Source organism: Microcebus murinus, chromosome 2 (genome assembly GCF_040939455.1).
Source record: "Microcebus murinus isolate Inina chromosome 2, M.murinus_Inina_mat1.0, whole genome shotgun sequence".
Lineage (NCBI taxonomy): Eukaryota > Metazoa > Chordata > Mammalia > Primates > Cheirogaleidae > Microcebus > Microcebus murinus.
In genome coordinates, this window is record NC_134105.1 from 104,014,801 (window position 1) to 104,030,437 (window position 15,637).

A 15,637-nucleotide genomic window follows, 5' to 3' on the forward strand; every position below is an offset into this window, starting at 1 on the left:
TAGGGCACTAACCCAAGCAGAGCAAGGAGACAGGCCCTTCCCACCCCCTAAAACCTCCTCCCACCCCCAGCCCTTTTTTCTGAGACAGAGTTTCACTCTGTTGCCTAAGCTGGAGGGCAGTGGCACAGTCACAGCTCACTCTAGCCTCAAATCCCTGGGATAAAGCGATCCTCCCATCTCAGCCTCCTGAGTAGCTGGGACTACAGATCCATGCCACTGCGCCCATATAATTAAAAAAAAAATTTTTTTTTGGCAGACCAGGCGTGGTGGCTCATGCCTGTCATCCTAGCACTCTGGGAGTCCGAGGCGGAAAGATCACTCAAGGTCAGGAATTCGAAACCAGCCCAAGCAAGACTGAAACCCAGTTTCTACTAAAAATAGAAAGAAATTAATTGGCCAACTAAAAATATATAGAAAAAATTAGCCGGGCATGGTGGAGCATGCCTGTAGTCCCAGCTACTTGGGAGGCTGAGGCAGAAGGATTGCTTGAACCCAGGAGTTTGAGGTTGCTGTGAGCCAGGCTGATGCCATGGCACTCTAGCTTGGGCAACAGAGTGAGACTCTGTCTCAAAAAAAAAAAAAATTTTTTTTTTTTTTTTTTTTTTCTTCAGAAATGAGGTCTTGCAATGTTCCCCAGGCTTATCTCAAACTCCTGGCCTCAAGCGAACCTCCCACCTTGGATTCCCAAAGTGCTGGATTATAGGCATGAACCACCACACCTGGCCCAAAACCTCCTTCCTTGAACATCCCTTCCAGGGCACTGGTGGCATTCCTGAGCCTCTGAAGATCAGTCAGGCTCCAGTTTCAGGTGGCAATTTCTCCCTGTCCCAGTGCTTCATGCTTTACGTAAGCCTCATAAGTCCTTGCCTTCTTTATCTCCTCCAAGAAGCTCACGGTACTCCAGAGGCAAAAGGATATGGAATAGGTTAGGAGAAGAGAGAAGGGAAGGGCCTAAGGCCCAGAAGCCAATAGGAGGGAAGCAGGACAGAAGAATACCTCAGAGATCTCCTGGGGAAGGAAGTCTGCACAGCCTTGGAGGACCTTGATAATCTTCTGGTGGTGTGAGGGGTTCTCTGCAAAGCAAATCTCCAGCTGCCGAAGGAACTTGCGACTCTTCTCAAAAGCCTGCTGCTCCTCAAACTACCAGAGTGGAAAGAGGGCAACAGAGGAGTCACCTATACAGCTAGAGCAGGACTTGAGGGTTCTAAGGAAGTAATGGGGGATGACAGAACCCCAGTTCACTACTGTGAGATCTTATATAAACCCCTGGCATCCATCTACCTTGGGCCACTGGGGGCTACCAATTCAAAATAACTAAGATGTGAATAAAAGATTCAACAGATATGCCTTCTTTGAGTTGTTTATTTTATGAACTGTGAAATCAGACTCTCAAACTCACATGGGACTTCATAATTCACAAAGAATTTTCACATATACACTCATAATATCCTCATAATACCAGAAGAGAAGATGGGTATTATATATATAATCATCTCATTGTTATTTAACTACCATAAGACTATCAGAATAATCTCATTATTCCAGTTTTTATCAGTCATAACAAGGCACCCAGAACTACTGGGATACCCTTTATGATTAGACTCTCATTCTTTGACATTTCAAATGTCACCTTACCACAGTGGCCTCCCCAGACCACTTGTGTAAAACCACATAAACCATCCCCTCACCTACCTTACTACAACCCTCCAGTCTGCTTTCTTGCTTTATTCTTCTGTAAAGCATGATCACTATAAAACATATATACTATATATTTTAGTTTATAATTTATAGTAATATATATACTATATGTTTATATGTTTCATGGATTATCATGACTTTCCCCATGAGAAATTTAGTCTTTTTTTAAATTGCTATATTCCTAGCACCTAGAACCTTGTCTGACATGTAGTAGGCACTCAACAAATATTTAAATGAATATTTTACACCACTGAATGCCGGTTTTTTTTTTTTTTTTTTGAGTCAGAGTCTCGCTTTCTTGCCTAGGCTAGAGTGAGTGCCGTGGCGTCAGCCTAGCTCACAGCAACCTCAAACTCCTGGGCTCAAGCGATCCTCCTGCCTCAGCCTCCCGAGTAGCTGGGACTACAGGCACGAGCCACCATGCCCGGCTGATTTTTATATTATATATATTAGTTGGCCAATTAATTTCTTTCTATTTTTATGATAGAGACGGGGTCTTGCTCAGGCTGGTTTTGAACTCCTGACCTTGAGCAATCCGCCCGCCTCGGCCTCCCAGAGTGCTAGGATTACAGGCGTGAGCCACCGCGCCCGGCCTTGAATGCCGGTTTTACACCCATGAGGAGCATATGAGAAATATGACTTACCTAAGGTCTCCATTGGTAACTAAAAGTAAAACCCCTCATTTGCCATGTAAAAACAATTGGGAGAATAGGGTTGGGAAGATCATCCCTTGAAAGGTGGAGGCTCTTATCACTTTGGGCTAGGGGGAGGCTATCCTTCTGGAAGCAGTTGGGAGATTGGAACAATCTGACTCAACTCCATTCAATCCTAGCATCAGTCTGATCCAGAAGCCTGGTATACTGTTTTTGCCTTTCTACTTACTAATCCACAGGCCAGAGCTTGCTCGGGTAATAGGAAAGCAGCAAAGTCCTTCAAGAGCTGAGGCCAATCTTGGAGCAGAATTTGGAGGCTTTTATAGAGATCCACAGCTGTCTGCCTCTGGGTACTTGACTCAAATTCATAGATGACCTGAAGGAAGTCCTCATACTTGCCAGGGATATGCTGTAGGGCTTCTCGAACCTGTACAGGAAAACTTTCAATCATCAACACCCTTTCTCTGAGCCCCACCAAAAAACAAGGGCACAAGGGATAAGAGGGGAGAGAAGGTATGGTTAGAAAGCTCCAAGAATTATCAGAGGCTACCCCTCTAACAGGTCTTAATATCTGACTGTTAATGGAAGACACTGAGCAATGAGCAAGGTACAGATCTTTTTTTTGGTAGTAGGCAACCAGAAAACCTTCATTTTCTAAGGACTACAGCCCTAGCCAAAAAACCTGTAATGCTTTTCTCTGGGTCACAGCCCTAATCTCTTCTTCCTGATTTCAGCCCCATAACTAAATAGGTAAGAAGTATTCGTACATGTATTGCAGCATGGTATCATTTGAGAATAAATAATACATCAGTTAGGAATGTTACTAAAATATTAGAAGATAAGAAAAAGCCATGACTATCACTGCCAGTATTCCACTTTGCTGGCAGGGATAAAGGAACCAGCTAGTTACCAACAGAAGGAGACAATTACCAGGAGACACTACCAGGAACAGGTTGTTTCATGAAGACCAAGGTACTTCCCTAAGATCCACTCTCTGGCCAGTGTACCAACTGTCTTCTCCAGCCAAGGGCTGAGTAAAGGTCCTTATTAGCCCACCCAGTAAAGTCACAATCTCCCACTAATGATGATGATCTCATCCTTCTGCCAATCTCTGGGCTACAGAGGGATGATGCTAGGGTACTAACAAAAAGCATACTTATGACTAAACTCTGTGTCTCCTCATGGTTCACTTACAGAGATATTTTGCCAAAAAGCTAAGGCAGAAGCACACAAGGCCTGATGTGCAGCCTGAAAAATACACTTCCATTTTTAAAACACCTCCCTTGAAGGAGAAACAGCGGCATTCAAAGAGATTGGCAGGAACAGAAGTAACATTTGCCTACCCTGGTCAGATAAGACTGGGCAAAGGCCAAGTCCTTCTGCTCCCTGAGTGGATCCCGTTCGAGAATGTCCTCATCATATAGCAACAGCAGCTTGGAGGTGTCCTTGCTGGCCCGAGCCCGACTTCCTCGCTTGTTGCGGGCTCGATGATTGCTCCGGCCTTTTCCAGCAGCTTTCATGCTTTCTCCTTGGAGTACATGTGAAAAAGATTGTTTTTCTATCCCTGCAGCCCCTACTCTCCCCATTCCACCACATGCGCCACCCATCCAAATCCTACTAAATGTTATGGAGCAACTCAGGTCAAAGATTTTTGAGAAAACAGTATGAGAAACAAGTCTATCAAATCGGTTCTATGAAGAGTCTGCAGCATAAGAGTATTAACTGGGGAAACAATAAGATAATTAGCTACTGCATATCAAGAAAGACAGTCTAAAGAAGTGAGTGTAGCCTTATGTTGGGCTTTTTCAAGGGACTATGTCTTGATGCAGTAGTGGTGCATTCTGAAAAAAAATATCGCTCTTAGCCTCACACATGATAGATGAGGTAAGAACCAAAAATTTCCTCTGGAAATCCTCTAACTGGTTTATAAGCTACCCACTCTGCACACTGTCCTATAGACAATGAGGCTAAGTGAGAGTGGTCTTTCAGTACAGGCTTGCCAAACTCACCTGGTGGAGTTCTGCTGGTCTCCACTTCTGGAGCAGTCTTGGGGGAGGCCGAAGTAGAAGGGGGCCTCTCAGCAGAGTCTCCAACTGTTTCATCAGTCATTTCATCCTCTTTCTGCAGGCTTTCCATCCCTTCTGTTTCCTCTTCCTCTTCTTCTTCCGGCTCAGAGTTCTCCTCCTGGGAGTTCTCTTCTTCAGACTCACCCTCCTGACTCATGCGCCTTTCAGATGCCAGCCAAGTCAGTTTCTCCATGGTTTCCTGCAAAGCCCTCCAAAGAGTACTTATAATGGCTCCTAGTGGCTCACAAAATGCTGACAGCACAGAGCTATATCAGGAGGATCAGAGTTTGAACAATGGGGGGCCCACCACAGCTATCAGAAGCTTGATTGCCTGAGTCATAGAATCCCAGGGATAGCTGAGATTGGGCCTGACAGCAGAAGAGGGAGAAAAAGATGCCTTTTGCAAGATTTTCCTCTAACTTGGAGATAGTGTCCTGTTGTCATGGCCCATAATTAAGAGTTGATTTTTTTTTTTTCAAAACGGAGTCTTGCTCTTTTGTCCCGGCTAGAGTGCAATGGTGTCATCATAGCTCACTGCAACCTCAAACTCCTGGGCTAAAGCAATATTCCTGCCTCAGCCTCCCAAGCAGCTGGTACTACAGGTGTGTACCATGATGCCCAGCTAATTTTTTCTATTTTAAACAGAGATAGGGTCTCACTCTTGCTCAGGCTGCTCTTGAACTCCTGAGCTCAAGCAATCCTCCTCTCCCAGTCTTCCAGTGTGCTAGGATTATAGGCATAAGCCACCGCGTCCAGCCTTAAGAACTATTTTTAAGGCATTTAAACTGGTGCTCAGGTGATTCAATTTAATGTTTAGATGAGCATAACTCAAATATAAGAATTGAAATTTTACTCTTTCCTCTCATTTTACCTCAACCCCAAAATTATGTCCCATAATGCATTCAAAAGTCAAATACAAAATGATTTTAGGACTACCTATAGTGTAGCAGGCAAGCAGATGACATATTAATAAATCACAAATACTTTAAAATATTTTCCAGCTCTCACCTGGAGTTCTGGGACAGAAAGCACAGATTCCTCAGAAGCCGATGACATCTCATCTTCCTCATCTTGGGTGAGGTCATCAAAGTCCTCTTCTTCCTCTTCATCTGGCCCATCCTTCTCTCCTCCAACTTCTGGCCCAGCTGGGGTCCCCACTGACTGACCATCAACACTGGAAGAGTCTTCGGGTTTCCCTGGGGGACTACTAAGCATCACTTCAGGGTCCGTGGATGATGAAACATTCTTTGGTGATCCTTTGCTCACATCTCCCCCTGAGTTTCCTTCATCAGGAGGTTCTTGAGAAGCTGCAGGGGTTTTAGCTGCCTGACTCTTCTCGTCTTCCTTCTGTAAAACCGTCTGTTTCTTCACCTCTCTAGCACTGCTCAACTCCTCACTTGGGGAGCCAGTTTCCAAATCCATGGAGTGTTCTTCTTTGATTTCACGACAAATGTCCTGCTCAGGGGAACCACTGATTTCCTCCCCAGCATCTTCAGGTTCCATCTTAACAATTTCCTCTAAATTCCTTCCTCTCCCAGAAGGAGAGTTTAGAGATTTCTGGAAGCTAGGAGGCAGTAGCTCCAGAGCTTGCTTTCCCTCCTCTGTCTTCACAATAGTCCAGTGATACGCACTGTTCTCCGATAATCCTTCTTGGCACTCTCTATCTACTGGTGGAGGCCCTGGGCTATGCTCCTCTTTGGGGAAAACAGTAGCACAGAGAGGAGATAGTTCCTGGGGTTCTAATTTGGGTTCTAAGGCTTGAAAGGCATTTCTCCCTTCAGCCAAAGAACAGGCAATGTCCACATTTACTTGGGCCTTATCTTCAGTGGTGGATGGTATAGGAAGATTCACAGAGTTGCCAGAAACAATTAAGGGTGAGATGGAGGAGGCCATAAGGGGCTGGTTCAATGGACAGGGGAAAGAAGTAGGGTTAACCAAGAGGGTGGTGATGGGAATAGTCTGAGGACTCTGGGCCACAGCTGCATTGACAGGCTGGATCACGTTACAGCCAGTGCCAAGGCTCACAATCTTCACAGTGGTGGCAGGAACAGTGAAGATAACAGGAGCAGAGTGGATGACGGGGGCAGGTTTCATACAGGGAGAGGCCTTGGCCCCTTTTCTCTTTGAGGGTCTCCGTCTCACACATGGCTTTCGAAACTTAGAAGGGGCAAGGGAGGGTAGCATTACCTTGGGCACAGGAACAGAAGAGAGCAAGGTCTGGGACTCAGACAGAGGAAAGCTTGTCCTGGCCTCGGGGAGCATAGCAGGCAGTGCTGCAGGAGACTCAAAACTATCACCCCCATTGATCCCCAGTGGAGGGACACCTGGAACTGTCTGTAAGACAGTAGCTGGTTGGATCAGGTGAGGAATCTGGACTACCATTTTGCTTGGAGGGGCTTCTGATTCAGTTGACCTGGCTGGTGTTTTTCCAGGATTGAAACTAGGCTGGAGAGAGGGGTTGGGTCGGATGAGGAGGGGCTTCAGGACTGATGATCGTTTCTGTCTCCAAGCCTTCCTGGAAAAACGGTTGGCAACTGGCTTCAGTTTCAGGACTACACCCTTAGGCAATAGCAGTGGATACTGAGTTTCACTCCGTAATTCTGAGATGTCTTTTTCTAGGCCTCGATCTGAGTTGATTTCAGTGGTTCCAGTCACATTTCCTACCTCTCTGGCACCATCAGCTATGTGTCGCAGTTCATCCTGGATGGATGGCAGACTGGCCTATTAGGAACAAGAACATTCTGATTCAGCGCAAGTCAGAATTTGGGAAAAAGAATAGGGCTTTCTAGATTTTTAGGGACCTTTCTGAGAGTCTCAAGACATCTTTCCAACAAGGGTTTTTCTGCATATCAAATTTCCACGAAGACCACATTCCAATTATATACTCTAGAAATTATTCTCTGAATTTCCTTTAGAAAAATTATCATTTTACCCATTATTTTTAAAAGGTGGTAGAATCATCTGGGGGATGGGCAACAAAATAAGGGAGGAAGGGTGAATGAGGAAGATTTCTTAAGTCCTAGTTCTACAATTAAAGCATCAGAAGATTAAAGTCCTTGCTATTTCTGCCAGAATTTTCAGTGACTTTCTGTCTCCTACAGACTTTGAGGAGGAGGGTTGTACCTTTAACCAGAATGGGAGCCGGTGTTCTTCCCTCTCTATAGGTGGCTTCCACTGATGTGGCTGGATCTCTTCACAGCACTTTACTAAGATTGGCAGCTGTTTGGTCTTCTTATAAAACTGAGCATGAAGAAATAAAGCATGAGTTACACTTCTTCCAGAAACATTGCTCTCTGTCAGGCTGGGGAATGAGGTGGCTTGAGATACATACACACAAAACATCCACACACATGCATATATAAATAGCATATGCTGAATATTTCTCCCTTTCAAATTAAACTAATCTCTAATTAAAGATTTTACAATTACTCTGTATCTTCTAACCATTCTGGTTGCCAGGAAGGTGAAAGTTTAGATCACAGAGAAAAGGAGGCAGATGACCAGAGTAATTTTTTTTTTTTGAGATAGAGTCTCGCTCTGTCACCCAGGTTAGAGTGCAGTGGCATCATTATAGCTCACAGCAACCTCAAACTCCTGGGCTCAAGCAATCTTCATGCTTCAGCCTCCTGAGTAGCTGGCACTACAGGCGCATGCCATGACACCTGACTAAACTTTCTATTTCTGGTAGAGACAGGGTCTCGCTCTTGCTCAGGCTGGTCTCGAACTTCTGAGCTCACGCAGTCCTCCTACCTCGGCCTCCCAGAGTGTTAGGATTATAGGTGTGAGCCACCATGCCTAGCCCAGAGTAATTTTATATAAGATTTGCTCCTGCTCAGCAGCTGCAATGATAGTGGCATAACCCTCATTTGGGGTTATGGAAGCTTCCTTTTAAACAAATGATGGTATGAAGGGCAGTAGAAGGGAAGGAGAAGAAAAGATAGGTCAGGAACTTGAGACTATTCTGGGCAACACAGAGAACCCTCTCTCTACAAAAATTTTTTTAAAAATTAGCTAGGTATGGTGGTGCACACTCCTTGGAAGGTATCACTGGAGCCCAGGAGTTTGAGGTTACAATGAGCTATGATTGTGTCACTGCACTCTAGCCTGGGCAACAGATTAAGAGCCCATCTTTTAAAAAAAAAAGAAAGAAGGAAGAGGGAGGGAGAGAGGGAGGAGGAAAGAGGAAGGAGAAGGAGAAGAAGAAGAAAAGAGAGACTGAAATAGTTCCATTTCAAGAGTAAATGAAGGCCGGGCGCAGTGGCTGACGCCTGTAATCCTAGCACTCTGGGAGGCCGAGGCGGGCGGATTGCTCGAGGTCAGGAGTTCCAAACCAACCTGAGCAAGAGTGAGACCCCGTCTCTACTAGAAATAGAAATTAATTGGCCAACTAATACATATAGAAAAAATTAGCCGGGCATGGTGGCGCATGCCTGTAGTCCCAGCTACTCGGGAGGCTGAGGCAGCAGGATCACTTGAGCCCAGGAGTTTGAGGTTGCTGTGAGCTAGGCTGACGCCATGGCACTCACTCTAGCCTGGGCAACAAAGCGAGACTTTGTCTCAAAAAAAAAAGAGTAAATGAAGAGGAGGATTGAACTTAAACCACTGACAATAAGCATCCATTCACTCAACATATATAGAATGTTTTCTATGTGCCAGGCACTATGCTACACAAGCTAAGGACACAGATAAAAGAAACAATTCCCATCCTCACGAATGATATTCTACATTGAAAAAAAGTACAAAGACATGTACAAAAAGTGACACACAACTCAAACTTGGACAAAAAACTTTTCTGGAGCAGGTACAACTAAAGATGAATCTTAATAGAATACAATTTGCTATATGAGGCGGGGAGGGCAGAGTATATACTTCATGTACGAAATAATGAAATGTGTTTAAGGAACCAAAAAGAGATTGATCTGGCTAGAACTAAAGGAATGTGGAGAAACTACAAGAGACAAAGTATCAGAGGAAGGCAGGGCAGGCCTTCTGTGCCAAACCAAGCAGCCTGAACTTTACCCTGAAGGATTAGATAGAGACGTCTATAGCAATGATATTAAAAGCCGAATCAATGGGGCCAGAATTAGAGATGCCCGTTTGAAAACTACTGTATTAATCTCAGTATAACAAAGGCCTGAATTAAGGTAGTGGGCAACAGAGTAGAAAATAGAGTAAGAAAACCAAGGACTTGGTGACTGATGACATACAGTGGTGATCAAGCAGGAGTAGTTGAGGATAACACCCACATTTATGGATTCAGAGAATGGATAGAGTGCTAGACAATAATAATGTCATACACAAGGACAGAGATCATAGAAGGAGTGAGCTGAAAGAGGGAGAGAGTTTGCTACTGGTGGTGGTGGAAGTGGCAAAAACAGGAGGGTACAGAGACATAAGTTCAGTCTGAAGAGTCAGTGAAGTATTCAAGTTGAAAATTACTTTATAAACAGTTGGCTACACTAAGCTGGAGCTCACTGGAGCTCAGGAGAGAAATCTCAACTGAAGACACATAGGAGAATTATCAGAAGACAGACAACACTGAAAATCATGGATTTGGATGAGATCACGCACTGAATTCACTGTGAAGCACTGATGTTTAAGGGTAGAGCAGAGTTCAAAAAAGAGTTCATGAATGAGCAGCTTGTGATACAGCCCTGGTATCACAAAAGATTACAGGGAGTTTAAAGAAGAAATGAATGAACTACAGCATCAACTATAAAGTTAAATGGGGCCGGGCTCGGTGGCTCACGCCTGTAATCCTAGCTCTCTGGGAGGCCGAGGCGGGCGGATTGCTCAAGGTCAGGAGTTCAAAACCAGCCTGAGCAAGAGCGAGACCCTGTCTCAACTATAAATAGAAAGAAATTAATTGGCCAACTGATATGTATATAAAAAAAAAAATTAGCCGGGCATGGTGGTGCATGCCTGTAGTCCCAGCTACTCGGGAGGCTGAGGCAGAAGGATCTCTCTAGCCTAGGAGTGTGAGGTTGCTGTGAGCTAGGCTGACAACACGGTACTCACTCTAGCCTGGACAACAAAGCGAGACTCTGTCTCAAAAAAAAAAAAAAAAAAGTTAAATGGGATAAGAAAAGCATCCATTGCATAGGCCAATTGGGAAGTAATTAGAGATCTTTGTGGAGATAACATGCACACTTTCATAGGTTAAAGAATCAAGGAGGCCGGGCGCTGTGGCTCACGCCTGTAATCCTAGCTCTTGGGAGGCCGAGGCGGGCGGATTGCTCAAGGTCAGGAGTTCAAAACCAGCCTGAGCAAGAGCGAGACCCCGTCTCTACTATAAATAGAAAGAAATCAATTGGCCAACTGATATATATATAAAAAAAAAAAAAAAATTAGCCGGGCATGGTGGCACATGCCTGTAGTCCCAGCTACCAGGGAGGCTGAGGCAGAAGGATCGCTCTAGCCCAGGAGTTTGAGGTTGCTGTGAGCTAGGCTGACGCCACGGCACTCACTCTAGCCTGGACAACAAAGCGAGACTCTGTCTCAAAAAAAAAAAAAAAAAAAAAAAAAGAATCAAGGAGAGGCCGGGTGCAGGCCGGCGTGGTAGCTCACGCCTGTAATCCTAGCACTCTGGGAGGCCGAGGCTGGTGGATCGCTCAAGGTCAGGAGTTTGAAACCAGCCTGAGCAAGAGCGAGACCCTGTCTCTACAAAAAATAGAAAGAAAATCAATTGGCCAACTAAAAATATATAGAAAAAAATTAGCCAGGCATGGTGGTACATGCCTGTAGTCCCAGCTACTTGGAAGGCTGAGGGAGTAGGATCGCCTGAGCCTAGGAGTTTGAAGTTGCTGTGAGCTAGGCTAATGCCACAGCACTCTAGCCAGGGCAACAGAGTGAGACTCTGTCTCAAAAAAAGAAAGAATTAAGGAGAAACTTACTGTTAAACAGGCAGATTAAACATATCCATTTGGCTTTGTTCTCTCTTGAAATACCACAAATACATAACAGGAATATTTTTAAGGTAGAAGCCTTTAAGAAGTAAGAGAATGAGAGAAAAGACAAAAGCAACAATATTTTTTCAGCTGAAAAGAGATGGATGAGTAGTAACTGGCAAAGGAGAAGAAAGAAAACTAAATACCAAGTGGAGAAAGTTAAGGGCCAACTAAATTTATATCAAAGACTGGCAAAAAGATAAGACACCAGTTACCTCCATAAGTGGAGGTAAAGCTAGAATTAAAAACAGGTAAATCCTAGCTCTCTGGGAGGCTGAGGCGGGTGGATTGCTCGAGGTCAGGAGTTCAAAACCAGCCTGAGCAAGAGCGAGACCCTGTCTCTACTATAAATAGAAAGAAATTAATTGGCCAACTAATACATATAGAAAATATTAGCCGGGCATGGTGGCGCATGCCTGTAGTCCCAGCTACTCGGGAGGCTGAGGCAGAAGGATCGCTCGAGCCCAGGAGTTTGAGGTTGCTGTGAGCTAGGCTGACGCCACGGCACTCACTCTAGCCTGGACAACAAAGCGAGACTCTGTCTCAAAAAAAAAAAAAAAAAAAAAAACAGGTAAAGATGAGGAAGACAGATTGAAATTCTATTCAAGAGGCAGTTAGAACCCCCCAAATCTCCTCTACCGTTAGGTATAGCCAAGTGATGGCCCCACAGGCTACCCTGGTAGAAGCTTTGCTGGAAAGTCTGATCTCTGGACTGAGATCATCAGGTATAGCTAAGGGCAGGAGTAGTATGCTGATGAAATACAGAAGAAAAAACTCCAGGGCAGGGTGCACCATGACACTTATAATCCCAGCTACTTGGGAGGTGAGGTGGGGGAACTGCTTGAGGCCAGGCGTTCAAGAACAGCATGGGCAACACAGTAAGGCCCCATCTCAGAGAAGGAAGACAAAGAAGGAAGGAAGAAGAAGAAATGAGGAAGGAAGAAGGAAAAGGAAGGAGAAGAAAAAACTCGAGGCTTCTTTCTCACCTACTTTCCCATATGCCCTCGGCCATTTGCTATTAAAAATTACTCAGTGAGCAAAAAAGAGCTATGGTATATGAAAAATATGACAGAAGAAATAAGAACTCAACTTGGTAATAGGGTTAGAAGAAAAAGCTAAACTAATATTCCAGAAAGTACAACAAAAATACAAAGTGATGGTAAAAAAGAAGAAAGACAAAGATTAGAAAACAAAAGACCAATCCAAGAGTGCCAACATCTGACTACTGAGCATTGCAGAGGGAGAGAACAAAATGAAAGGGTTTACAGAGTAAAAATGTTTATTAAGTACCCAGCACTATGGACAAAACTAGGAATATGCTAAGGCATATTATCATAAATTTTCAAAATACTAGGGACAAAGAAAAAATTCTACATGCTGTCAGAGGTTGGTAAAAATAGGTGTTACAGAAGTTTCAAGAGACAAATGGCATCAAATTTCTAAACAGTACACTAGAAGCTAGAAGAAAACGGTGTGATGCCCTAAAAAAATTCTCAGAAAATTCTAGACACACTGAAGGGGGAGAGTAGAACAGAGATTTTTATTTTTTACTTTTTATTTTTAAATAATTATAGATTCACAAGAAGTTGCAAAAATAGTAGAGAGAGGTCCCATATGCCCCCCCCTTCATTTCCCCTAATGGTAATATTTTATGTTACAAAGTGACAAGAGGTATACATACAAACCAGGTATATAGCACAGTATCAAAACCAGGAAATTGACATTGGTACAATCCAAAAACCATAGAGACAGCTTAAATGTAAAAATTTGCTACTCAATGTTCTTCCTTGGAATGCTACTCAGATGTACTCCACTAAAATAAGTAAAAAAAAAAAAAAAAAAGAAAGAAAGAAAGAAAGAGAGAGTTGTGGAATTCAGGAAATAAGAGGATCTAACACAGTAAGGGGCAAAAGGAATCACCAGGATGATGGTAAAGAAAAAACCCAAGAAGACATCAGTGCAGCAAACCAAGACAGCAACATGCTTAGAGTGGAATAGTGTCAAGGGGACAGGGGGCGATTTTTTTCAAGATGAAAATGACAGAATACGTAGAATATTTGAACACACTGAATGATTTCTAAAACTTAAGTAAACTTTAGTGTTGATCTTAGAATAATTACACAATAAAACCAAGTCCTGTCCCACCTTCCTAAAAATACAATTATTAACTCTAAGAGACATAAAATGTTCAGCAGGAAAGGTAAAATATCATTAAACACTATATAGCTCACCTGCAAGGAACATTTATATAGTCCTTACAAGGCTTGCACTGTAAATCCTCAATATAATCTAATCAAAATTGAGGTATAATTATACTAAGAAGATTGGAGAACAGAAAATATGCATGTTTGTGGTGAGAGTAGGGGAGTGAGATAAATCGTCAGCTTTCACAATTTAAGGTTAATAAATAAGACCTAAATTAAAAACATCAAGAAACAGCAATTATAATATAAGCATGCTACCTACATATGCAAACAAATACAGTATTGCCCCCAAAAATCTTGATTAGCAGGAAAAGGTGACAAAAATATTTTTTTCCATGACAATCCTCATAGACCTATTTGACTCTTTAAACTACTGAATATACTTGACTCTTTAAAGTATATACCGGCCGGGCGCGGTGGCTCACGCCTGTAATCCTAGCTCTCTGGGAGGCCGAGGCGGGCGGATTGCTCGAGGTCAGGAGTTCAAAACCAGCCTGAGCAAGAGCGAGACCCCGTCTCTACTATAAATAGAAAGAAATTAATTGGCCAACTGATATGTATATAAAAAATTAGCCGGGCATGGTGGCGCATGCCTGTAGTCCCAGCTACTCGGGAGGCCGAGGCAGTAGGATCGCTCGAGCCCAGGAGTTTGAGGTTGCTATGAGCTAGGCTGACGCCACGGCACTCACTCTAGCCTGGACAACAAAGTGAGACTCTGTCTCAAAAAAAAAAAAAAAAAAAAAGTATATACCACATAACTTTGAAGCTGGGCACAGTGGCTCATGCCTATAATCGTAGCACTCTGGGAGGCCAAGGCGGGAGGATCGCTCAAGGTCAGAAGTTCGAGACCAGCTTGAGTAAGAGCAAGACCCCGTCTCTACTAAATATAGAAAGAAATTTATTAATTGCCCAACTAAAAATATATAGAAACAGAATTAGCCGGGCATGGTGGTGCATGCTTATAGTCCCAGCTACTCGGGAGGCTGAGGCAGAAGGATCACTTGAGCCCAGGAGTTTGAGTTGCTATGAGCTAGGCTGATGCCACAGCACTCTAGGCTGATGCCATAGCCCCGGCAACAGAGTGAGACTCTGTCTCAATCAATCAATCAATCAATAAAGTATATACTGTATAACTTTGATATAAACATCTAAATAAAAAGTGGCTGGGCTAGTGGCTCATGCCTGTAATCCCAGCACTTTGGGAGGCCAAGGTGCGATGATTGCTTGAGGCCAGGAGTTTGAAACCAGCCTGGGCAACATAGCAAGACCCTATCTCTACAAAAAATAAAAAGAAGTGTTAAGGAGAAGCTAATAAGTGGAATATTGTCTACTCTTTCTACAAAGTTAAAGAAAGAGAAAATGTATGGTTAAAGGGAAACATGAATTTGTAAAATCTTCTAAGACTTTAACAATTTTAAATTTAGGGGAAATATCCATAAGAGAGGAAGAAGATAAAGATACTCCAGAGGAAAATAATGGATAAATGTTCCTGAAATGGTAAGAAGAGAATTAATCTAGTGCATAGGTCTAAGAATTAGCCTTAGATAAAAGAAGGTCCCTCTCTTCTTTGAGACTAAGAAGAAGAGAAAAGAATGGATATACATAGGCAAGGTGCCCAGTTGGAGCATGCAGGAGGCACTTACTTTAATGATGTTGTCATGAGCTCTGTTCATGTTGAGGTTCTTGATTCTCACTGTCAGTTGATGGGCAGTCTTGCAGGTTAGAAGGTACTTGCTGATTAGAGGGTTACGAAACTCAGTCCCTTCAAAATGCTTCAGTCCTAAAGCTAACAAACTGAGAAAGGAGCAATGACACTAAATCTCACTTCACAGTTTTCTTCTAAAAAGCTTCCCCATTTTGGCTTAATTACTTTGAAAAATAAAATAAAATAAAATAAAATCTTCCACAGACTAACTCAACACATTTTATAATCCACTTTTTTTACATCGAATTCTTCTACAAGTTGATGACTACTCAAGAGAAAATTTCAGATCTTTAGTGAATGCTAATAAGTATTGTGAATATGAATCAAACAGGAGTTCACAAATAAGTGGGAATAGGAAAAACTA

The 15,637-nt window shown here is 43.2% G+C and overlaps 1 protein-coding gene across 14 annotated transcripts in view; it reads right to left on the reverse strand.

Annotated features, from left to right (window-relative positions):
• Window positions 1-15,637, reverse strand: part of GON4L (gon-4 like) — a 94,377-nt gene that overhangs the window by 6,522 nt on the left and 72,218 nt on the right. For 13 of the 14 annotated variants that reach the window (XM_076000217.1, XM_076000219.1, XM_076000221.1 and 10 more), the window contains 7 exons: window positions 15,212-15,362; window positions 7,541-7,657; window positions 5,426-7,138; window positions 4,361-4,616; window positions 3,695-3,879; window positions 2,581-2,778; window positions 997-1,140 (listed from right to left, as the gene is read on the reverse strand). In XM_076000217.1, coding sequence (XP_075856332.1) covers window positions 997-1,140; window positions 2,581-2,778; window positions 3,695-3,879; window positions 4,361-4,616; window positions 5,426-7,138; window positions 7,541-7,657; window positions 15,212-15,362 — 2,764 coding nt within the window. Of the gene's footprint in view, window positions 1-996; window positions 1,749-2,580; window positions 2,779-3,694; window positions 3,880-4,360; window positions 4,617-5,425; window positions 7,139-7,540; window positions 7,658-15,211; window positions 15,363-15,637 lie in introns of those variants that run through there. The other variant, XM_012767816.2, reaches the window with a different exon arrangement.